The following is a 26,903-nucleotide window of genomic DNA, read 5'->3' on the forward strand; positions in this document are numbered from 1 at the left end:
GTTTGTTTCCGTTAAATCGAGCTCTCATTAAAGGAAAGAATGCAGAAAAACAGGAAAAAAAATTACTTAGAAAAACTACCCAAAAAATAAATTACTCCTAAAAACAGAAATAATTACTCCGAAAAACAGACAAAGAAAACAATTACTCCGAAAAACAAACCAAAAATTTAAATTTCAAGTGAATGCAATACGCTTCCGTAGTTAGTCAATAGAAAATTAATTGCCAGCTATTTTGATAATTAGCTAAGCAATTTATCAAGCAAAAAGGCCAACAAATAGGGTGGTTCCAGCTTCTCAAATATGAGGATTTACTGCTTTGTTTTGTCTTTACGTTTTGTTGGTTTGCAAGTCAAAAAATAAAAAGAGGAAAGAGAAATTGTGATAGGCATTATTCCCTATTTTAGGCATTTAAATGATTAACTGATTAATTGGTGATGAAAAAAACATTAGTTAAAGCTGTGTGTGTACGGTGATTGGAAAAGTTGTGGGAATGTTTTGTTTTGTCACTCTGCATGCATTCATGTCTTCATCCCAGTCCCATTTTTTTGTCCCTCAAGGGTGCAAATCTTAAGTTTCCCTCTGTGTCTGAATGAGTACACCCCAGAAACCTTCTGCTGCCCTCCTCTCTCCTCATCACCGTCCTCTACCACACTCCTCTGTGAACTGATCCCCCCACTTGACAGCCACACCGATTTTGTTTACAGATAGCTTTCATGTTAGACAGAATAAACCCAGTTGATGTGTCTGTGGGTGCAGGAGTGGGAGGTATTTTAGCTGAATGGGCCAACATTGTTTTTTGGCTCCCAGTAACAAAACTGAGTTCTCTCAGTTTGATTAATGAGTGACTCTATTGCTGTGTATTTTTTGTGTTTAATTGTTGCCATGAGTGAACATGAAAGGTGTGTTTTTCAGCTTCAGTGCTACGGTATGTATTATCATTATTATCATCTTCTTCGAGCAGCCGTCTCAGAGTCTTTGCCTCAAGTCAATGTTTGGTCATTTGGTGAATAATAGGAGTGTAGACGTTTTGTTATAAAGTCATATGTCTTTTGAATTCGAAGCACATGTGCTTTTTGGACACATGTTGGTTGTTATATGTAAATGTTCAATCTACTGCTCTTACTTTCAAATGTCAAAATTTCACTTTGTGTGTGTTGTCCCCACACATGTTTAGCAATGCTAGAGGCATGGATGGCAGTGTCTGTCAGATGGTCGCCACTTTGATCCAGACTGAAATATCTCAATGACTATTGGATAGATTGCCATGAAACGGACATTCATGATCCCCAGAGAGGATAAGGCTGACTGACTTTTCATCTAGCGCCACCATAAAGTGAAGATTTCTGTTTGTTAAATATTTACATTTACAACATTAAAATGGTTTATATATATATAATATAAAGTATAATATTTAAACTAAAACTTAAACTAATGAGATTCTCATCACCCTCAGCAGCACTTTGTGAAACTAAGATGGTGAACATGCTAAATATTATATGCAGTTAGTATGCTGATGTTAGCATTTATATCACAGCACTGTTGTACCTGTAAGTAAAGCGTCACAGAGTGTGGCTGAAGACTCATTTTATATTTTATATTATATCACATTATTAAAAAAACCAAAAACACTTTTGCTTATATATGTCTTTAGATTTTATTTTAAGATGTGACCTTTTTTGTATAATTTCCCACCTTTAGACCCTCCATCCATCCATCTATCCATCCAACAATTCATTCAGTATACCTGATTATCCTGTTCAGGATATCCCAGTGTGCACTGTGCAAAAGGGAGAGTTGAGAGATTGCTGTCCTCACAACCTGCACAGAAACATTTTGTTTAGATAAGAAATTGGTCACAATGTGTGTCCTGTAGGGTGAGAATAATCTTTTAATGGTATTAATGTGTGTGCTGTAGTGCTCTTTCATTAGCAACATGCCGCATTGACACGAGCCACCCATCTAAAGTGTGACAGTCTATAGAGAGGAAGTCAGAACGGGGTCGATGGGTCACGGGGTCTTTATTCCCCCTCGCTGTCTTTGTCTTCCTCTTACTCCTCCATCTCACCGGCTGGCTACAATTTACCATTCATAGGACTGGAGTGAGCTTAAAATGTGCACAGGGTGGGGGGTTGCCTCTCTTTTTAATCATCCTCTACCCCAACACACACACGCGTCTCCACCCTTGGTTGCCCCCTCCCTCTGCACCCACTTTCCATTTAGCCATGCCCCTATACCCTTTTACCACGCCCCTCCCACCTGCTCTCGCTGAATAATAGATGGTGCTGTAAGATTAAAGAGAGACGGCCGCACACCTAGAGTCGGGGTCTTTTTGACGTTTCTGCCTCTTAAATTAAAAAATGGCCTTGCCACTGTTGCCAAGTGCTTGCTCATGGTGGGAATTGTTGGGTCTTAATGTTGATTTATTATACAATGTAAATCTACAAAATATATAAATATAAGTGATTCAAGCTGAAATTAATATTTGATTAGACTGACAGATAATTAATTGGCCACAATTGTGATAATAGATCAGTTAGTCAATAATCGTTTAGGTTAGGGTTAGGGGTTAGGGTAATTTTTCAAACTTATTCTTATTCAAGCTTCTTAAATATGACAATTTGTGGTTTCTTTTATTTTCTCATAATAATAATAATACCTCAGTATTTAAAAAAAAAAACTATTTTCTGATATTTTACAGACCAAATGTTTGATTAGTCAACCTACTTCACAGTATGTCAAATTTATGCAAACGTCTAGATAAAATAATCAGATTGATGTTCAATACAACATCCCCACACCCCTCAAAATGATTATAAACATAAATCATTTTTAAATTACAACTTCCTTGGACTCCTGACGCATTTGTTTCAGCGTCACTGAAACAAAACATTGGCCAGACTAGTTCCCGTCAGCTGCTATTTAATGTATCGTCAACATATTCATTAGAAAATCTATTATTCTATCACATGTATTGAAAATATATATTCCACAAACTGCTTGTTGAAAACAAATAATAGCAAGCTGGAAGATAGCTTGACTGTGTGTGTGGTCCTTCGTCTGTGTTTGCGATAGTAATAGTAATAGTAATGGAAAGTAATAAGTAAATAGTAAGCAGAGTGAACATGTTTATGTGATTTTGTGCTCATACAGTGTGTAGGTTGTGTATTTATGACATTATGTGTGTACAGACTAAGAGAAGAACAGGTGGGCAGGTCCAACTGGGACTAGAGAGTTTAATAACCTCTTCAGTGTTACGAAATAATCTGCTGCAGCAGCATTTTAAGCGAAGAGGGCTTCTCCCTCCCTGTCCTCATGTGTGATTCTGACACTGACAGACACTCGGTGTGTTATTATTTCTACTACTGTGTCGTGTCAGCTTTCCTTGCATGCAAGCACATGCTTTATGCAAATGCAGAGGGTCAATTACAGGCAATGCTAAATGCATTATTCATCTTTGTGAAGGGAGGGTGTGTGTGTGTACCAGTGATGACAATGTTTAGAGCACTCCTATAAATATGGGGTCCCTTTAACTGCCTATGTAAAGCAAGAAGCTAACCAAACATCCCATGGTCCAGTGGTGTGATGAATGTGTGCATATGTGTTGGAGCGTCTGTGCATGGGCAGGAATGTGTGTGATGTGTGTGTGTGTGTGTGTATCGGGAGAAGCCGCTGCCGCAGAGTCTTTGTGTGTCGTCTCGTTGGGCCTCAGGTGCAGAAGAGGCACGTAAAGTGTTGTCTTAATTAGAGATAACAAGACTGGATCCAAATAAATGAGGCTCAGATGGAAAAGGGGAGAATCAATACTTAAGAGGAGGAAAATGAAGAGAATCAGGCAAAGAAAGGCAATTTTTTAAATTACATTCTCTCTTGTTGGTAGTTTTTCATTGAGTTTGAAGTTTTGGATTAACTTTGAAGGTGCACTAACTTTTACTTTTTTGCCTTAATTCTTTGCCTCTTTATTTTCATAATTGTTGACAACTGTGGGTTTATCCTAAATGACACACTGGTAATCTGTAATCAGTGTGTCATTTACTGTCAGTATGAAATGTGTAGCCTCTTGCTTATTTGAGCTCACAAAAAGAATCACTCTAGGTGTCAAACTTGAAAAACTTCAAAACACGTTCACTTCACTTTACTTCACCTTCGTCCACGTCCACATTACAAACAAAACAGGGATCCAATTGTAAGAACAAAAATCACATTACTGCTAGTGGTGAAAAACTCCAGAGGGTACATTTAAAGGTCCAGTGTGTAGGCTTTAGTGGCAGCTAGTGGTGTAGTTGCAGATTGCAACTCCCTCGCAGGTGGAACAACAGTGGCCACGAAAAATGCGTAAGGGCAGTGTTTGGTTTGTCTGCTCTGGGTTACTGTAGAAACATGACAGTTCAACACGGCGGCCTCCATGGAACCTGTAACTACAGAAAAGATGGCACTTTATCCTACACACTGGACGTTTAGCTCCCAGTGGTTGTCATCAGCTGTAGGTAACTCAAGTCAAAGGTCTAATTCCTGACAGGGTTCACAATTATTAATTTCTCAAATCTGTAAACAAGAGGTCATATGACTTGACACCACCACATACACCACAGGTAGCTCAACTAGCTTACTGTGTGTTGCAGCAATACATTAGTTTTATGTTTCTATTATTATTTATATTTTTCTGTTATCAAAGAACCAGATATTTTTTAACATTGTGTGTGCATTGATGAGTTTATTGTCCATCCAAGCCTTGGAAGTGCTCTAAATGCCAGTCATCTATCAGGGTCTTTGTATGAAATGAGTGGGACTTTTTTCTGGAAAAGATGGACGACCAAAATATCTCCTCCTACTTGCTTTTGAGCAACATAGTGGGAGGAGTGGCTGGCTCTAAAAGTATTTTTTACCCAACAGTAATCTCTTGTTCACTTTTAGGACAAATAAGTGCATCAAAATGCCATTCAGCTGATGTCATGTTCATGTTGACTTCGTGACTTTGTCTGACTTTGTGACATTGGCCATTTGATCCCTAAAATCGTTTGGCTGCCTTGGACCGTAAAGGGCGCTGATGCTGTGGTGTTATCTGTGTGTGTGTGTGTGTGTGTGTGTGTGTGCATATGTGTATTTATGTGCGTGTCGCTTGTACGTACATGTGCATGCAGCCTTACATCTCCACATATATATGATTTAACTCTCTCTCATGTCCCATTCCAAGATAATTAATCATCCACCCGTGTCTTGCTCCCTGCATCCTGACATCGCTACAGCCCAACTCCACTATTCTCCTCCTTTTCCACCTCCATTTCTGTCTCTCCTCCTCTGTTCCCAGGTCTGTAATTTATTGCAGAGAGGCGTGATCTGATTTACTGCGGACTTAATGAGAAAAACACAGAGACGGGAGAGGGTGTGTGATAGAGAGAGAACGAGAGGGAGAGAAAGAGAGAGAGGTGGAGAGAGAAAGAAATAGTTAAGGATGAAGAGGACAGAGAGGGATGTGTGGATGTCCTTCATGCACCCTTGAGTCTTAGTGGGTGGGTTGAGTAAGTGCAGGAGATAGGGAGAGATACAGTGGGGTGTGTGTTAGTGTGTGTGCATGCTCGAGGGAGGTAGGTACTTGAAAGGAGTACCCTAAAAAGAAAATAGTCCTCTCTTCTCCTCTCCTCTTCTCTCCTCTTCTCCCCTGTTTCCACCATATCTCCTACTTTCTTCTTCTTTTTCTCTTGCTTCAGGCAGGGCATCTTTCTCTGATCTGACACACACGCACACACTTTATCTATCACATTGGGAATTATGTTTGTGAGTGTGTCTGTGAGCAAATGCAGGACTGACAAACAGTTTATTACAGACTATGTTTGCTAAGTGGCTCAGCGTCACATCCAGGACGGTGAATATACAATATGTCCAGGTTTATAAGGGAGTGAGTGAGTGCATGTTTGTGTGTATCTCTGTGTGTTTTGCAGAGTTTGTGGTGTGTGTCAGGAAGGTGGATACAGATTAATTTTATGGAGGTGAGCAGGGTTAATTTAGAAGAACAAATAGCAGCATGAATGTTATTTGAGGTAGTGTTACACTTCTGAAGTCCTGCAGGACTTTGTTAAGTTAAGATTAAAGAACAGGTACATATTTTTCAAGTCTGTTTTTTAAACAAAACTCACATATATATATGTATATCAGTCCTTCCAGGGTTTTGCTAGTTTTTTTTTCGACTGTTGCGGCCTAAAATGCTTTATTTAAGTTTTCAGCAGTAAAATGCAACTGCTATGATTGGTGGAAGTTGTGGGAAACTACAATGATTGACAAAATAGCAAGATCATGCAGAATTCACAGGGATTGGTCAAATCTGTGTTAATTGTTGTGAAATCAACGTCCTGGAGGGACATTAAAGCTGTTTTGGTCACTGTAGAATTCCTTGTGTTCATACTGCTTATTAGGAGATCCCCTCTTGTGCTATTCCAATGTAAAGGATGGCTAGGAAAAAATCCACATTCCTTGTTCTGTGCAAAAATGTTTTTCACAATGAAGAAAAGTTCACATGAGGCTTCAGCATGCTGAGAGAGACAAATCAAGTGGCTGTCTTCCAAAGTGGCAGTTATTTTTTTCACTATCTCTCCATCGCAGCTCAGCAATCTGTCCAAGGACACAAAAAGAGGGAATTTTGAACTGAAAGATCCCGACTTGATTTGTCTAATTCAGACTGCTTAAGCTTCATATTAGCTTTAGCTGAACTTTAGATTAAATTTTTGTTGAAAACGAGGACTGTGGATTTTGTTACCTATCACTAACATTTGGACTGGATCTTGGGGATGGATCCTGGATCCAAACACTGCTTTAATGCACAAGTGTACATGCGAGTGTTGTTTAAAATGGACTTAAAAGCAGGAATTAAGAGCCTGCATCCATGCTAGCAGCCACAGCAGTGCTTTGAGCTAAATGCTAACATCAGCATGCTAACATGACATGTTTAGCAGATACTGTATAATGTGACCATGATACCATCTTAGTTGAGCTTGTTAGCACACTAACATTTGTGCAACTGAAGCTGATGGGATAGGTTTGCAGATATTTGGCCATAAACCAAAGCGGTGTACACATTTAAATTCTTATTACAATTCACCTTTACATAGACATAATTCAATGGAAATCCATTTAATAGCTGTTATATATTTCAGTCTGAACCAAATTAGTTGACACTGTATCCTTAGAGTGTGAGTGTTAATCTTTTAACGGCAGGGTTTGAGTTTGTAGACTTTGCAGGATGTCTAGCATTGAATTACTGGCCTTCCCTTTTATGCTATATCATACCATCCCTCTGTTCCCCCCACTCTTCTGTCGAGCCGTCTCGACTCAGTATGTAGGATTAGTGGAGACAAAGAGAGATCCAGGAGCCGACTCTCACTCAAGACGGGGACAGAAGGAAAGACTCTGTTGTTCTCTCAGCAGGAACAGATACTAATGCCTCTCTAAAGACTATTGTCTCTCATAGATTACTCCTTTTCCTCCGTCATGCTGAATAAAAATCAATTGAAAGTATGGGTTACTGTCAGGAGATTAACTATTTAAAAAAATTTACCACTGCACAAAATCTGATGGAGTCGGTGGATAAATGGAGAGCAAATTCACCCAGAAACACATTGCATGAAAGTGAGTCATCTTATCAGTTGAACATAAAAAGTAAACACGTTGGTCCCCAGTGTACAAGGCTCCAAAAGTCTGTCTCTGTGTCTCTACTGACCCTGTTTACATGGCTTGGAGTTCACTAACAATCCACATGTTGTCACAGATACAGATCAGCATGTTCTCCTTCGTGCCCACAACATCCTCAGCCACTGCATAATTCAGGAGTCAATTCTTTTTGGCCTGTATGTTGCATGCCATAGACGCAACTGCATAATGGACCCAAGACTGCAGGGAACAGGAATATAAGCTTTTGTGTTGGATTCTTCCTTTTTTAGCTCTGCATCAATATTTCTTGTTTGTGTATTCCCTGTGCAATGAGTGGAGGGATCCCTGTGAGTATGCTGGTGGAATTGCATGTCTGATAAGTGATTGGAGAGAGAATGAATTATAGCCTGGAGACCTTTAATGAGGCCTCAGTGGGAGGGTGGGTGAGGCTAGAGAGAAGGGGGTGGTGGGTGCAGGTGAAAGCAGCTGCAGCTTTTCTCAAAGGGAAACCTCCACCCCCTCCCTCTGATTTCTCCTTCACTCCTTTTCACGTCTTAATTTCTCTTAGCCACCTTTCCATCTTGCTGCACCCCCCCACCCCACCACCACCTTTTCCTTCCTCTTTTCTCCTCAGCAATCCCCCATCCTCATTATGGACGCCTGACACAGCACATGTTCAGTCCTTTGTGTGGTGGTGCCCTTTTTATTATAGGGTTAAATAGCAAAAATCCTTAATGGAGCAGAAGTTCATTTGATGACTACTGTGCTTGTGTGCAGATTTATATGGACGCATGGATGATTAAATATTTAATTTTTTCACGTGTGCTTGTGTTTGTGTGTTTTGGGATGTTGGGTGTATTAAGAGGAGTCTGAAAGGAGTTTGAAAGCAGCTAGATTGGCATGTGTGAAAGCCATGAAAAGCCTGCTACCCCCAACACTTGTGCCAATCCGCTCACACTCACACACATAAACATTAGTCCTGCCAATCGGTCCTTTTTGTGCTGTTTTTCATCCCAGTGCCATAGTGGTGCCAGGCGACACGGATCGTGAGAGGAATTTTAGACCGCACGGAAACTTTAAGTGTGTGTGTGTGTGTGTTTGTGTGTATGAATGATTCACCTCAGGAGATCAAACTGGGTTGCCATAGCAGATGTATTCACCCAGAGCAACTCACAACAAAATGCTTTAAAGGACGGATGACGTTTGATGTGACTGACGGCCAGATGGACTCAGTGCCACTTCTCACTGCTTCAGTCAGTTTTTACCTCCTCAAGACTCACTTAATAAAGTCTTTTCAGTGCAACTTTTTCCCAGCTCGAACTCTTTCTGTGTGTGTGTGTGTGGCTGACATTAAAGTGTAGAGAAAGCGACAGAGGGATGTGATTATATGGAAATCGCTGTATGAAATGTGGTAAGCTGAAAGTAGAGCGCCTGTGGATCCACCTCCGAAATCTCCTCCAAGGCTGATTGACAGCTGGACCCTAGCTTTCAAACAGATGTTGCCGCGGTGACTTAGCCAAGAAAACTCTCTTCCAGTGTAGTTGAGGATAAGCAGACTATTTAAAAAAGCGCTGAACTGAGAGAATGAGATTAGCAAACACTGAATAGGACACAAAATGAGCAAGAGATGCGGGTGCTGTTCCCTTGGCCTGTTTTAGCCACACATCTGGTCTTCACTGACACCTTTAGGTACCATATGCCACACAAATATGTCTGACATGAGATACCATAAATCTGTTACTTCAATCTTCATATATTATTATATTCAAGAAAGTTGCTTCTATTTCTGTTTTCCTTCATGTCTTTTTTTCTGTTTATTCTTGTTAATGGAGTCCTCGGCTTTACAAACCGCCCCCCTCTGATCATCATTTATGTTGAACGTTGGCAGCAGGGAGATAAACCACATGCAAACAGCGCATGAGAGTCTGGTTTGTATTTCTGTGTTTGTTGTTCCATATCAGAGTGAAGCTACAAAGAGGTCACTCACATATAAGTGTGTATGCACGTTAACAGGAAGAGGCGGGGCTGTATGTATTGATGGAGAGATCTCTCTACGTTTCTGTGTGTGTGTCAGTGTTGGGGGATGGGGTCGAGGCTGCGTTTGCGTCTTTGTCAAATAAATTATTTAAATCCCCCAACAATTAAAGCTGAAATCTGTTATCAGCGTCCTCCATTAGAGGCCCGTGTGTCTGCCTTGCTGCCTCAGTATGCTCCTCGCTTGTTCCCCCCTGTCTGTGCTCAGCGTGGGGCTGGATAAAGATCACAAGCTCTGAATCTTAAACACACATCCCAGCAGAACAAAGGCTAACAGCACGCAACTGTGACCCAGGGACTCACACACACACACACACACACACACACACACCGAACGTCTTCATCACAGGAGCGTATGAATATTTTGACGGCGGTCCTTTTGATGCGAAATGTTGATGAAATGTTACTCGCGTCTCAAGAGTCGTGGAGTGTTTAATTTGCGGGATGTTGTTGTAAGTTGGAGGTGATGTGTGACCTGAGGTTGGAGGGTGTGAAGAGTGTACAATGGGGGTTGCCTTTTACACGTGCTGTAGACGTTCTTCAGGATAGAGCTTTGTTGCAGTGCATGATGGGAAATCTGTTAGGGTCCTGAGCTCTGTATTCACACCTTGTGTCTGCCTCTCTTTAAGTTTTACTGCCTCTTTCTTTTCCCCTTGTCTCATTACTCCCTCTTGACAGCCATTCTCTCCCTCTTTCCATTTTACCTCACTCTCTCTCTCCTCTTTCCCTGCATGTTTTTTTTATTGCTGTAGCAAAATGCCCATTAGTCATCTTAGAGAGCAGCCTCCTTCACCTGTGTGTGTGTGTGCGTGTGTGTGTGTGTATACTGATGTCAGGGGTTTCATTCAAATAATAAATGGTATACATTGGAAAACTTATAATTCATGAAGGAAATCTCAGTTAATATTTGAAAAACACATGATGTGTCTGACTTCAAAAGCAAAACAATTTGCTGCCATCTGCCTCGTTATGACTCAGTAACAGATTTTTCTTCTTCTTTTTCTTCTTCTTCTGGTTCTGGTCCGTCGTCCTCTTGTCAAAGATATCACCGTTTTTGAAGTGAAAGATATGAAAAATGAGTATTAATACCTAGAGCTGGTCCATGATGAGACTGACTTAGACACACATTACACAGCAATCTGAATTTTACAAAAATCAACAAATGTGTCAACTAAGTCAACATTTTGGGAAATACCCTTGTTTTTCTTTTTGCTCAGAGTTCAAAGAGAAGATTGATACCACTCTAATATGTGGACCTACTGCGGGCAGCTGGTTAGCTTAGCTTAGCTGTAACCGTGGAGACAGCTACCCTGGCTCAGTCCAAAGGCCACAAAAACTTGTTATGTTATCCTATTTGTTTACATGTTCTTTTTCAAAGTCATCACCTTGAGGTTGAGGTAACAATGTGTTTGCATTACAATTTACTTGCTTTTGGACAGTTTCCCCGTTGCCAGTCTCTATGATAAGCTAAGCTTCTTAGCTTCTTCTTCTCATCTTTCGGAGACTACATCAAATTTCGCATTTTGTCTGACGACAAAAATATTCATTGTACAGTGATGTAAGCGGTACATTGTCATGATTGAGAACCTGAAGTCATAAAATGTTTGGCAATCAGCTTGAAAAATTACTTAAAAGATGAAGCCACTATCAAAATATTTACATATTAATTTCTGTCGATAAACTAAATGATTAATCATTGCAGTTCGAAGGCTATGTAAAGTTTTCCAACATTTGTCATAACTTTTTTCTTTTCTTCAGCACAACAAAAATTCTAGATGTCATCTCCAGATAGTTTTTATTGTAAATAGGAGAGTTATTAAAAATAATGAGAACTATAATGTTAAAACACTAAACACAGATTTTTTCTTCTCTTTTGAATGATTAATTCATAGTTTTATGTATTTTTTCCTCATGAATGCAGTTTTTATCTTTATTTGTATATATTTTAATTAATGGAGTGGCATAATGTATTTCGTGTTCAATTTATACATGTGCATTGTTTGGTAAAAAATAATGCAGCTCTCCTCTCACTTTCACCCACATTTTCCCTCCGTCACTGTACGCTCAAACATTTTATGTGACACTGAAAAAGAGGCCGGCTTGTTTGGTGAGTGAACAAGATGAAAATTCATCCCGCCTACTTGTCTCTTGTTGATGTCTGGATCTTGACAGGAAGTTGGAGTTGATTGATGGCTCTCTGGTTCAGGGTGGCAAGTGGCCTGCACAGATACCGCCAAGTCACTGTTTCAGTTGCACATTTTTGTGTCCATTCCTGCACTCTGACTGATAAATAGCAGTCCTGCCAGTAATTTAGTTGTTTTGGAAAGTATTTCAAGGCTCCTGATTCAGCAAATGTGAACTCTGTTTAATCTGATAAAAATGAGTTTGTTATGCTGATTGTACTGCTTGATGTTCATGCTGCTTTCTTCTAGTGCAAGGTTGGCTTTATTTGTTCTTAGCAGTTGCATTGTGTATGTTTGTGTGTGTTTTTCTGTATACACACCTCAGATTACTGTTGGCGTTGGCACTGCTCACTGCACAGTGTATATATAACAAATAAAAGCCCATTCCTGCACTGCCTTGTCTTTATGTGTGTGTGTGTGTGTGTGTGTGTGTGCGTGTTCAGGTCACCTATTTGTGAGAAGAGGCTAATACTATTTTTAAATAGGATGAAGAAGGGATAAATCCCCATTCATATGCCGCATTCCTGTGTGTGTGTGTGTTGGGCTTTGTGTGCACTATAGCTCATACATCTCTGTCTCAGATTGGACCTGCAGTGTGTATCTCCATTGGGATTCTTGGGTCTAGCTCTGCTGAGAAAGCACACCCAGACTGATTTCCTCTTATTTATGCCAGTCTTTCTCTTCCTTGCTCTCTCAATTTATTGCCTGCATCCTTCCCATTCTGCCTGTGTCGCTTCTTTTACTCTTTACTGACCTTCACTTGTCCTTCATTCCTCGGATAGACACATACACTTACACACCAGACATTTGCTCGAAGGCTGGATTTGTATAATTGTTTGTGTGAGTTTGTGTGCTGGAAATAGCCTTGTCCCTGTACGCTGGTCATAATTAGCCAGGCTGATGCTCTGAAGCTCTGTGCTGCCAAGACAGAATTACAATCCTCCCATAAAATACAGGCACACTTGTATAACTGAGTGACACTTGAATGAAAATCACAAATTTCCTGACTTTAATTCTCTTTTTTCTTTCCTCTCTGTTCCCAGTGATCTGCTGTCTTCAGGGTACGTGGAGAGGCATTTGTCAGAAAAAGGGAAGACTGTCGTCACCAATGTAAGATTCTGCGAATCATCTCTCCTCATGCTCACACACGCCTTCACTATTAGACTATTTGCAGTACAATGCAGGCCACAGGGTCTTTGTGGTTCCCTGGTCTTGACATTAGGACCCCATTTACCCCTGGTATTACCATGCCATCTGTGTCTGGGTATGTGGATAAGAATAAACGGATGATAACATGAGGTGTAAATGCATGCAGAACACTTTAAACTTGCATTTAAATTACAATTGGATCAGCCAAAACACATCTGGAGGTGATCTGGACTGTAATCAGATCTCTGGCAGGTTCAAATACAATCTGTACAATTTAAACACATTCTTATATCTGCTGTAATCTATATTTTATATCAGCAATGCATCAAATGACCATGTGTAATGTGAAATGTGTGACTCGTAGTGACACACCCACAGAGAATTATCACTGTTTCCTCAACTTTACTGTTTTGATTCACTCTCTCTGCTCTCATTAGCATTATTCAGGCATGCTATGAAGTTAGCAACTAGCTGGTGAACATAAAGGAGCATGTAGCAGCTAAATAACTTTTTTTGTAGGTGGAGACCAAAAGAGAGCTAAAAGAATAGTGAATATTTCACTTAAGCCGTATTTCCTCTAAATGGTAGGGCTCAACTTGTTTTTGGTCTCTACTTCATGTTCTACTGTAGATAGTACTTTGAATAGTAGATAGCTCTCTTTCGCTCATCCACACTAACTACGCACACAAAAAGGAGCTGCAACTCTTATAAGGGAGGATATGAAGGGATGGTGTTCTTGATTTGTCTGATCTTTGTTAGTTGACATGGTGTGGTTCGGTGGGCTGCCTTTTTTGAGTGAAGGAAAAAAATTTGGTTGCTATTGATGGCTAGTTAAAAATGCAGGGTTTTGTGCGGGAATCAGTGTTCTGCAGTGTTATCAAAGTGCCTTTTGAAAAAACAAAAAAGAGCAAGTAGTGCTAGTCAACCATGTCAACCACACGGTGGAAAGTAACTTTAGGTGACAGGTGCCCAGAAACATAATTTCAAATCAATTGTAATGTTGTTCAAAGTGTGCTGGCACTTTATAAGGTGATAATATATCAGCAGGCAGATGTTTTCAGTGAAAAAGTTATAAGAAACAGGCTGTAAACGACTTAATCAGCACCAAACAGCAGACAAACAAAGTTAGGGACTAGCTGGTAAACATAGTCAAAAATTTAGAGCCAGATTAGTGAAGACCAAAAGCTGAGCTAAAAGGAGCGTGAATATATCGGCTCCACTGAAGATTCGTTCTCAGCTGTGTGTTGTTTAGCTGCAATTTCCTGTAGACGTTACAGGTTCTTCTCCCTCCCTGAGCTCTTTATTGGTTAATCAATGTGTTACTTTGCACACACAGAGAAATCACAACCCGTCCAGCCATCCGGTCTTTGTTCAGCTTAGATTTCAGAGGACCAAAGTAGATCGGTAGCTGTGGTCCAAACCTTCAACGAACATGAAATTAAGATTGCTGTGATAATCCTCTGAAATCTGGACTTCAGTTACAGGACACCCACTAAGGCGTTGTGTCACATCATATACTGTAAGTGGGGGGATTATAATGGTCAGGATTTACTCAGCTAAGCAGCAGATTAGTGAGATATTAGATACTTTATAGAGAATTATCCAAATTATTACACCACATATTCTATGATATAGTCACTTGTAATTATGGAACTTATTATAAAGAGATCTCTCTGTGTGAATTAATTCACCTTGTAGATGAATATCCAGAATGAATTCTGTCTGCAGTCTATTCCCGTACTTTCCATTTTAAATAGTGGAAAGAGTAAGAGGCACTTTGCATCTTTATTAATGGATGCTGTTCAGGAAGGTTAATATGAGACAAGCTCCTGTTTGTTACTCTGCTCACAGAGGTCGAAATGTCAGCCATCATAACACAGCTGCTGCTGTACCCCAGAATCCCCTCTGTTCATGTAGGTAGTAGAAGTAACACATACGGTTAAATGTGTTTGTCCACAGTTAGTTTATTCCAATGAATGCAGGACAAATGCCAAATCCTTGTTCAGCACAAAAACACATTCCTCTGTTCAAATAAAGCTAACATTATGCTACAGCTGTCTATAATGAAGAATGTGAGTAATTATTGTAAAAAGAAAATGCTGAAAGGATAAAAGAGACAAACCCAATTTTTTTAGCAATTCATTGAATTTTTTTGTTAGACATATGTAACATAATTTTTACTTAAACGCTGACTGTTGTTTTGTGCTGAACAATGATTCTGAACATTTTCCTCAATTGCATTGATTTGTAGATGGAAAGCTCAGTCTCTCTGTGTCCCATAAGAGTAAAGGGATCGAACTTACTTACTGTTTTATGGATTGGAGGTATGGATAAAGTCCTCCATCACTGTATATATAATTTTATATTTCCACATCAGTATACTATATATACATGATATATATTATGGAAAATCGGTTGAAACATCAGAAAGGAACGTCTCTTTCTGGCCAATTTATCAAAGAAAGACCTGACAAATCAAGGTAGTTCATCACATTAATGAAACACATTTTTATTATTTGTTTTTATGCAGGGTACAATGCACATTAATCAGCATTGACGTTTTAAAAATGTCACTGTAAATGTGCTAGGGTTATCATAACAGCACCCATAGTCCCAACACTGCTAAAAACTGACAAATGAAAACGAACTGAAGCTGTAGTTAAAATATAAATAAATAATGAAGTTACCACACTCCTAACAGTTTAAATCAAACAATACAACCAAGCAAGTAGAAAACAGTACAAACAAGTTAGAATAAATTTAGACTCAATTTAAACACCATGTGCTGTTTGAAACTTTGCATGCTGGATAAATTATATATCTGAATGAGTAATTTAGTACTTATTTAGTAAGTGTTTGTTTATAAAGCACTGTACAACCAAATAAATTAATTTAACTAATTTTTTAAGAAAAACTAACTACATTTTGTATTTTTTGTATATTCATTTTCTCAAATTTTTAAAAACAAGATACCAACTTAAAAGTTATTAATCAGAAATGTTTCTGTAACTTACTAAACTAAGTTAGTGCCACATAAATTACTAGTAAAAGCATCTTAATCAAGAATATTTTTTAACCTAAAGAATGTAGTTTGTGTTACCTAAAGATTTTAATGTAATCAATTTCAGCAGGGTTTTGAGTTAAATGAACTTATCTGATTTTACAGTGAGTGAATCTATTGGCCTTAATATGGAAACTCCCATCATATAATTTCTAAATATGTAGTATGGATACATCAGTACTTCAAGAAATAGTGCTACAAAATGTTTGACAGCTGATAAAAGTTTGTTTCATGGAGTATTTTGTCATATCTGTATGAGTGGGAGGTGGGGATAGGCTGAATCCTTGTGGTACATCAAGTGTGAATACTGTACATGCACAAACTCCATCATCCACACATCCACACTTTCTGTCTCATGAATTGTAGAATAATATATATATATTTGTGTAATTTTCTTATTCCTATTCATTATCTAGTTAATGTACTCGCTCAGACGCTCAGAGGGCAGAGTGTCCTACTTGTTTACCAACTGTCTGACCTCGACCTTTTCATTGTGCATTGTTGTGTCCAGATTAGATGATTAATGCCTCTTATATGGGTCTAAGGAGATCACAGATCAGACCAATTTAGCAACACACTCACGCACACACCTATACACACACACACACACACACACACTGAGGATGTACCCACTGCACTGGGTTTTGGGTGTTTCTTGCTTTGATGAGAAGTGGAGCAGAAGGTTCAGGGCGACAGGGGGAGGAGAGACGCTTGGATAGTAGAGCACAGCACCGCTTATAAATAGCCCTCTCGGTCTCTTCATTTCACTTTCGCTCTATGTCTCTTTACCCAACCTCTCTCTCTCTATCTGTAGCTCCATTTAGGTTTATCTACCCAACTTTTTTTGTCTCATTCATATGTTTTATCTCTGTCATTGTAGTGTATATTTTCCCATTAATCTTATTTGTTAATTCTTGGATGTAATATTGTGGAAATTGAGTAAGAGAGAGTCTGGGTTAATATGATACACGCCTCAAGTGCATAGCTTGTTTCCTTCGTCCTATAAGACTCAGAGTCACAAATAATAGCTTAGAGTTACATAATTGGAACTGTGAGTGAGAGCAGAGAACCGTAAAACAACAAAAAAGAAATCAAACTCAGCATGACTGATACAATTGCACTCCAATAATTCAATAACAACTTTGGAAGAATTTGACACACACACACACACACACACACACACAAACACACATTTGTATTACTAAACATTTATGAGAGGAAAGACTAGAAGCAAGGGGAAACAACTGTGGAGAAGAAACAAAATCTGCCTACCAACAGCTTTAAAGCTCACTAATTAAAACATTACATCTCCTTTGTTTATTACATACAAAAACAAAGTGTAAAACTTTCTGGAGTTCAGCAACCTATTGACGTCAAAGAAGATATAATGTAGTAATTGGTGAGCTGGTGGGCACATTTTGTTACCTTTGGACGGAGCCAGGTTAGCTGTTTCCACTCTTAACGCTAAGCTAAGCTAACCATCTGCTGACTCCAGCTCTGTGCTTAGCACACAGACATGCTAGTTGTTAGTTAGTAGTAGTTGTTAGATAGTTAGGAAAGGAAAAGGAAAAGGAAATTGAATAACTGTATTTCCCAAAATGTTAAATTGTAAGGAAAATCTCAATGCATATATAATATTTAGACACTGTGTGCTTCCATCTTTATGGCAACAGTTTAATGTCTCAACATGTCTATATAACTGGTAGAAATGGTTTTCCAAGTTTAAAGTGGAAGAATTTAGCTCTCCCGTACAGAACCATGACCTCAAACCCATCCAACACTTTCAGGATGCACTGGAAGGCCCATAATAAGGGACAGACCTCACTGATGTTCTTGTGGCTGAATGGGAGCAAATTCCTGCAGCCAGTTCCCACAGTTTTATGGAAAGCCTTCATGATAATGCAAGTTCAGGTTTTCACATACTTTTGGCCATATAGCTTAACAACAACAAGAAATGCATACATACATACATACATGCATCCTTACACAAACCCATAAGAGTTTAGATTGAGAGGCGTAGATTGGGAAGTCCACAGAGAGAGCTGGAGTGGATAAAGCAGTGCGTTGCCGTGCACAGCATCAGACTGTAGAGCAGAAATTGATCCTCTTATAAAAGCTGCGTTTCCTCAGGGAGGCCGGCTTCCTGCCTAATGGCTGTTAGGCAGCGAGAAATGGACCAGGAAGAGATGGCCTGCAGAGCACTTAGACACTTAGACATCATACACGTCTATAGAAAATGAATGTGTGTTTACACTTGCAGAGAGGGGAAGAAGCACATACACACACACACACACATATAGATAGATAGATGAAGATAGAGGGTGAAGACTATGAGTTTGAGTGTTTGACGGCGAGCGGTGACCGAGATGGAAAAAGTGTAACGTGATGCTATGACTTCCTATTGTGGGTAGAAGTTGGGACAGAGGAAAGAGAAGTTACAGAGCAGTTAACACACAGATGGTAGTATGTGATTGGGTTAAGATCAAAGTGCAAAGTACCACACAAATAAACAGACAGAGAAACAGTACACGTACATGCACATATCTACACCAAATCATACACTTGCATGTGTTAGCAAATGAATTCTGTGTGATTGATCGCTCTGAACTCATTTCCTGATGGAATATGGGAATCAAAGCAGCAAGAGGAATATTTCGCTCAAGTGTGTGAAACGTTTTAGGAGGCAGCCATGTGTATGATCTTAATCTGTGAGTGTTTGTGTTTTGCTCACAGGGAGGAGAGCACTGCTACTACCAGGGGAAGGTCAGAGACATCCCTCACTCCTTTGTGGCTCTCTCAACCTGTCATGGATTGCAGTAAGTACAAATATTATGTGTCCTTTATGTGTGTGCATATGTGTGTGTTTTCCCAGCCAACATTGCTGCCTCTGTGTGTGTACAGGTCCTGTGCCTTGCTCCCATTTATCCATTAGGTCAATGTAATTAGTTTTAGCCGGCCCATCTCTGTCTCTCTGCATTTTTCGTTACACAATCATTCACTCAGACAGGTGCTGCTCAGACGTCTTCTTCTTTTCTCTTCTCTTCCTGGTGTTGGTATTTTTAGAGTTTGTGCTCTAACGCAGTGCTCTGTCAGAGAGAGGGGTCAGAAACAAGGCCTGCTGGAGGAATGCATGTACACTGCATATGCGTGTTATGGTTTAGTATATGTGCGTGTGTGTGTATGCTTTTTATATGCAGAGAAGGGAGAGAGTGGCCATCTTGCTGGGTAAACATGTATTATGTGGTACTGGATTTGTCATTGTGTGCTGACAATACAAAACTTGCATAAAAAGGCACCTGTGAATAATTAAGTATAACACATGCGCATGTATTAAATTTTTTCACCGTCTCTTATTCACATTTCCTGAAAGGAAACAGTATTCTCCCAAAACTGTGAACACTGCTTTGGCCACACTATAGCGTATATTTAACACATAGTGCTGGCAGTTTTTTATAACTTTAATTATTTAGGTGTCTTAAAAAGTTACAGTAAGAGAGGGCTATCTCTGACTAAAGATTTTCCTAGGGGACTAGTAGTTGTTAGTTAAAACCATTAGTCAACTTGTCGTTGGATGTTTATGATATTAATGAAATTATTTAAATATAAATATTTGAACAGCTGCCTGTTAAATGATAATGGGAAAAGTGGTAATGATTCTGAATGTGTCAGAGGCTGTGTTGGTCCCGGTTGTCGTCACTGGGAGGCTGCTGAGCCCAGCTTTGTTGCCTGCTCATCCTACTCCGGCTCTGGTTCTGTTCTAGTGGTGTAAACCTTCTGGTACTTTGAGCTCGCAGTCAGGGTACAGGCAGCTAATAGGACCACTAACTAGCTAGTGACAGCAGCTAGTACTGTGTTACAAAAGAAAAGGTCCCTGTTGCAACGATCCCCTGATACTTAAGTCCTAGTGTCACGGTGCAGCTCCCAAAAGGAGTTTGACGTTGTTTTTGTTTTTCTGTGACTATCCTTCAACTCTTCTCATGACTAACAGTTTACTATTTGGGGTCAACCCTAAAAGAAAGAAATAATAACCAAATCTGAAATAATAGCATGTATCTGTAAACTAGAAAAGAAAACGGTGCTAGAAGAAGCGCTCCTTGTCAGTCTGATTCTGCTCATTCATAAACAGTAATCCTTATATTCATGGTGTGATTCATCATCCTTGGTAGTGTTTGGATCCCGAGGACTGTGTTAGTTAATGTTCAGTTGTAATGATTGGGCATCTTTTTATTGAATAACAGAGAGGAGTGTGGTAGGTAGAACAGGTAGTTTTAGTTTAATGGTTTGAGTTGTGCCAATGGAGAGATCTAAGCTTTATGAAGTCTTTTGCTATAACAGCAGAGAGGATGTAACACTATTCACATCTGCACATTGTTGACAGTATACACTATTTCATCTAATTATCCCACTTGTTTCTGAAAGCATTATTATCCATTTTCCATTGTGCATTATCAAAACTCAATTCAATCCAATATATCCTCCTTCAACATAATGCCAGGCTAAATTAACCAAATAATTAGTGCAGGAAGTAAGATCTGTTAGTTAAGGTAATCAGATTGCTGAATAAGCTAAACTAAACTCAGGCTTTTAATAACGTTTGCATATTTCATGTGATTATGGCAACATGTTTGTCAGCACAAGAAATTATGTAACGGCGCACACAACATAATGAAAACTAGGGCATGAATTAATCAAACCCAAACGAGGTAAATATGTTACAGTACAGTCTCATATGTAGAGAATAGGATATAATGTGACAGACAAGGTTGAAAATGTCTCCTGCAGACAGCTGTTATTTCTAATATGGCTAAAGCTCGAAATGTGACTGTTAATTAGTCCTAATGTTAGTTAGTGTAGCACATTGTAAAATTGCTGTCATGCTCATTTTTAGCATTTGTTGCAATGGTATTAGAAGTTGTAGTAGTATTATTAATAAAAGTAGAATTCCTTTGAATTACTTTTGTTAATGTGTGAAGAAATACATAACCTGATGTTATAAAGGAGATAGAGACACACCCATTGTATGTCCTGCACACACTTGTGTGTGTCTACGAGGGTGAGAGGGAGAGAGTGAGAGGGAGGGAGTTACAGAGTGCATAGTGGTGTCAGGGGGTAAGACATTAAAGGGAGAGTATTTCCCATATGCTGAGTCAGGTATTTACCATAATATACATCCTGCTCTACGCTTTCTCTGTCTCTTTCTTGTATACGCACAGGCACACACACACACACACACACACACACAGACACACACACACACATACTTTACCTTATGATGCAATAGGGTATTAACTGTATACAGAGGGATAGTGCTCTCTGCTTCATCCATCAAATGAGCTGTAGATGGTTAAGCATTGACTCAGGCTCCTGTTTTAGTAAATTCTCAAACGTATTAAGAAATGATCAGCCTGAACACTTCTCATTTCCCAGAAAGTTCAAATACTGAGCTTTTAATTTAGAATAACAATAATCTTCCTCTGGGATACTTTGGATGTACTAGTGCAAAATTAGACTTTGTTTCTAAATCCTAAACCTTTAATAGCAGATTTTTTGGCCACTTGGGGGCAGCAGAAAGGCTATATTGAGACAAACCGTGGATAATCGAAAAACACTAGCAGTGTCAACTTCAAAGTGAAAATGGCAACAAAAGAATCAACCAACAGTAATGTGACCACCACGTATGTTGATTACAAAACAGCACAGGGAAAATAAAAGTGACCAAGTAGAACACAAACAGCACAAAAAGGCAAGCAATACACACCAACATACACCAACATATGCTAGGCTGTGTTTTCTTTGGCTTTTTCTGTGTATAATCTGTTGTGCAAGTGCAATGTTGGACCAGGATGAAGAGTGTTTTGAAGGTGAATTCTGTGTGTTGAAAGCCAGAAAGGGACAGCTGGAAATGAAAGACTGACTTTACAATTTGACCCGACCAATCTCCTAAAAGCTTCAGATAAGGTTAATTAACGGATGATGTCCGGTTTTAGCGCAGGCGAGAGGAGACAAGTAGACCTTCACCCAGCTGCTGAATGAGAAATTGATCTCTGACTTTTTAAAATGATTGCTTGGTCAAAATAACGCGGGTGTGTGGTTGCCTCTTTTCTCTTGTTCCTTTATGCGATGAATGTATTTAGAGTTTTTAAGAGCACAGTGAGTGAAAGTGCATCATTATGTCTTTCATTACATGTTAGAGAGGACCGTAATGATATGCAGCAATTTTCTACTAAAACGTTCACCTTTCAAAGACATCTTTGTCATTGCCGCTTGTGGTCAACCAGTGCAAACTCTTAGTCATTGTTCCAGAGATAAAATCCTTACAGTGAGTGACCTTTAAGTTATGCTGCGTGGGGGGAAATCTTTCAAATGATTGGATGACCTTTTGTTTCACATCATCCTCCAACCCTTTCCTAAGCTACATATATGGCAAATACAGCAGTCAGGGCAGCGGAGGATTCTGTCAAAAACTGCACCTTGTAGGAGTGCATTACAGTTATTATTCTGACAAATGCTCCAATAATACAATAAACCCTTTTTGGGCAAGCACTAAAATGGCTAATATATCACACTGATAGCTGAGGAGGAGTTGAATTCAGATGCATTATTCCATTTAGTGTTGAATAAAGCAACAGAAACTGGTGCTGATGTGTGCTCTCCTCTCTCCCCCTTCTCTTTTTCAGTGGGATGTTTTTCGATGGCAATCACACCTACATGATTGAACCTGGAGGACAGGGCAGCAGCGATGTAAGTACTCTACATGGAAATGTATGTGCTGTAGGAGCTAGTGATGGCTCATCTCAGGGAGGGTTTATTAGTTATCTCTCCTTCCATCTTTTCACGTCCAGCTGCCTCTCAGCCCTGTTGAGTTTTCTGTGGTCAGAGAACTTGTTATAGCAGCGGTTCGCAAACGTTTTGGTTTCATATACCCACACACTCTTCATCATCATCACCTGACATCTTCCAAAAGGATATTAAACCCTACCATTAGTCAACCGATCGATTAGTTGATGAACAGATAATTAACTTAATATTAATTAAACTGATTATGTTTGGCATGTCAAATAAAATACATCAAATGGGGTGTGAGATGATAACATGCGTATTTCACTATTTCTGACATTGAAAGACAAAACAATTAATTGAGTAAACAAGAAAATAATCAGCAGATAAAAGATAATTAATAATGGGAATAATTGTTAAGGAATGTATGCAGGGTGTTTATACAGATTACAATACTATGACTGCCTTCCAGTGTTGATTGACATTCATGAAACAATAATTGCAATCCAATAACATAATATACATAATTCTTAAATGGGCCATTCTGCATCATGTGTACTTGGTACTTTGGTACTTATATTTTGATTTGCCAATTTGCCAAATCCCTCTTGATGTTAATTTGTAATCTTTGTGTATTTGTTTTCCTTCTTAACACATATTAGGATTGCTGATTTTTCAAATTAGCTGAGCTACTCCACAATATTTCAATGTACCTCCTGGCAGCAACAGAAGTACCCTCTGGGGTACACGTAACCCTGCCTGTAAATCACTATGCAACAGGACTGTGTGTGCAGCAGATGACAAGTGAGAGTAGTTTTCCTGGTATTCTGGATTCATACAGGGGTCAGTTATTGTCCTGAGAGGAGGTTAACACAAAACCAGAATCAGTTACAGATCACACACCAGTCATTGTAATGAACCCTGAGTGTGGCACACAGGTCTCAGGACAGAGAGATTTGCTGGATTACAAAGCCTGCAGACAGCAGAAAAGCCTATAGCCAATTAGATAATAACAATTAAAGGCATTATGGTTGGAACGAAAGGACAGATCTGAGATTGTCTAAAGGCGCCTTGAGCATGAGAGTGAAAGAACAAGCTGGTGATACTGCGTGTGTGTGTCCTTTCTGCTCTAATTAAAACGTCCACAAGAAGTGTGTGTCTGGTGTTAATCAGACAGGGACGAAAGGAGACAAGATAAGAGAGGTCAGGGATTTGTGTCTGTGTTTGCGTCCGTGTGTGTGTGTGTGTGTGTGTGTTCTGTGGAACTGTGTATGTGCACTCATGGGGTAGTAGCGGCCTGGCACACAGAGCTACTTAAGATTCATCCCCCATATGACAGCTTTAGTGCCAACGGTGTTGAAAAAGTGCGCAGGAGAAGAAATGAAGAGGATGGACATCAGGTGAGGGTTGAGAAGAGGAATTTCAGCTGAGGAAAGGGTGACGGGAAGGAGGCAGGTACACAGAGGAGAGTGGTGTGGAGCAAAAGAGAAAAACACTGTTGGTGATTTAAATGTAATTTGATTGCATGTCATTGTATCTTCTGCAGGGAAACTGTAAAACAAGACGGAGTAATCAGTTTATAATGGCAGTTGCTATATCACAGTTATACAATACTGACAGAGGAGAGGAAATTTGGAGTTAATGAAAGCAGTTTTCTGAATGTGAAATATTGATAGAGGACAGAGAAATAATGACAATAACAATCACTAGGTTTATTTCACTTTTGTCTCGGCTCTCTCATTTCTTCCACTTCTTCTTTACGTCCTCCTTTTCTGGCTTCTTCTTCTTCTCTGTCATTCCTCTCCAATGTTTTCTGGAGAGACTGAATTATTCAAGCGATGAAAGAGAGAGAGAGAGAGAGAGAGAGAGAGAGAGAGAGAGATCTTAACTCGGAATATTGCTGCAGCACTCGTCTTCAGAGATACAGTATCTCAGTAGCCTCTTTTGGTCTTTCACACAGACACATTGACGTAAAATGCACATAAAAACTGGAAGAGATTCTCCACCAGTTCAGTTTTTATATGCGTGTCATAACAAACACAAACACTGCTGCGTATCAAATCTTAAAACTACAGCAAGACATGTTTTGGTTGCACAAATACAAAGCCAGAAGAATGACATTCATCATAACGTTATAAACCGATTTATATTATTTCAGGTAACATAAGTTTATGTGCAACATTTCAAATGAATGGCACCTAATGGAAGAAGAACATGAAATGCTACCTATGCTATCCTATTTTTTTTTTTCTGTTTTCATCTTGCTTAACAATATATTATGTAAAAATAACAATAGAAAAGATGGAAAAAAATTTCAAAATCATTGAGTATTCACATTGGCAGTGGTGGAAAGTAACTATAGTGAGTACATTTTGTCAGTATTTTATCAAGTATTTTACAATATTGTGGTCCCATTTTATGTTACTTTATTCTTCATAATTGACAGCTTTAGTTACTTTGCAGATTTAACATACAAAACATTTTATCAGATATGTATTATAGATTAAACTATCCAACAAAATTGTTATACTCACACGAGTACTTTTACATTTGATAAATTAGTAATTTTTGCGAATAACACTATATTATTTCACTGAAGTAACATTCTGAATGCAGGACTATAACTTAACTTCTGCTCAAGTAAGTTAAAGCATCTCAATACCTGTTTCACCACTGCACTGTGTGAATTATTGGAGTTTTTGTAAAATACCTGATCTTAGCTCAAAGATCTAGAAACTATAAATTATATAAAACATGGTTTTCCATAATGTAGCATACATACTGTCATGTTTCTTGGAAAATATTTGGTATGTAGCTCCATTGGTACTATTGGTTTTGGCTTGTCAGGTGGGGAAATCCTGTCTGCATAACAATGCTGGGGACAGCGCTGCCCTCGAGCCCGACGGTGGCTGTCAGTTTGTCAGCACTGAGCTCTGGATGTCTGCTCCCTGTGGGCGATGGTCCACACTGACTGTCTCGCCCCCTCTGAATCTCTGGGCTCCACACGGTGTATCTCTTTCTCAATATCACTCTCAGTCTATGTATCTTTGTCTCTTTGACAGTGTGCTTGGTCTGCAAGTCGTCACGCAGACACACAGATGTCTGCTGCAAGAACCTAAGTGCTCGGCATGTATCCTGTGTATCAGCACACACAGAAAATAGAGGAGAGAGAGGGCTCTCTCTTTTTAAAAGGTTGTATGCTCAGTCATGGTCTTGTTATAGCCTGGAACAGCTACATATCACTCTTTATCAGTTAGTATTGTTATTAAATGCAGAGGGTTTGTGCCCCTTTGATGCACCAGTAATTCCGGCTGTTATAATCTAGTTTAAAGTGATAAAAAAAAAAAAATATGGCGGGATGGGGGGTGTGTTGAGATAGAGAGTCGGCAGGACTCCTGTCGGCCATATGGTAAATCCATCTGCCCTTCTTCCACCAAGGCAGAAAAAGTTATGCAGGGCATTAGCTAAGTGTGTCCTGAACAAGCTGCTCTCGTCACCTTCTGCAACTGAACTGGTCTCAAAGTGTCTTATCATATTATGTAAATAGGGTGGGAACAAGTAGAGTACAGTTGTGAGCCATACAGAGCGCCAAAATTAAAGTTCACACGCTAAGAACGTGATGTACCCGCCCGGGCGATACATATCTGATAAATCTTGCACTTCTTGAGTGCATAAGTGTTTGCATGTGCGTGCAGACAATTTGGAGTGAGGATGTGTGATACTGGCTTGCATGTGCAGAAAACACCATATGTTCAGCCCTCTTCTTTTTTTGGACACCTTTCAACCCCACCTGCACCTCAGGGCCACTGTGGCTTCATCCCAACAGCTCTTTTCTATTTTGCTTTCAGCGAGGACTGAGACAGTAAGAAGTGTTGTGTTTTGTTGATGGCGCAGTGACTGTGATTTTGGTGCTGCAGCACATTTCGACTGTAAAGAAAAAACAAAAAATATAAAGAAATATTATATATACATATATATATACTGTATATATATATCTACACACACACACACACACACACACACATATATATACACATATTGTTAAAGGGAGTTCGGTCTAG

At 39.4% G+C, this 26,903-nt stretch overlaps 1 protein-coding gene across 1 annotated transcript in view; it reads left to right on the top strand.

Annotated features, from left to right (window-relative positions):
* adam22 (ADAM metallopeptidase domain 22) overlaps positions 1–26,903 on the top strand; it is a gene marked incomplete in the record, with an annotated part of 60,524 nt that overhangs the window by 7,191 nt on the left and 26,430 nt on the right. Inside the window, 3 exon segments of the mRNA XM_035672334.1 lie at positions 12,899–12,965; positions 18,799–18,881; positions 22,743–22,806. Of these exon segments, the coding sequence (XP_035528227.1) occupies positions 12,899–12,965; positions 18,799–18,881; positions 22,743–22,806 (214 nt within the window).

This window comes from Morone saxatilis, unplaced genomic scaffold, assembly GCF_004916995.1.
Source record: "Morone saxatilis isolate NCDOM2014 unplaced genomic scaffold, NCSU_SB_2.0 Contig24, whole genome shotgun sequence".
NCBI lineage: Eukaryota > Metazoa > Chordata > Actinopteri > Moronidae > Morone > Morone saxatilis.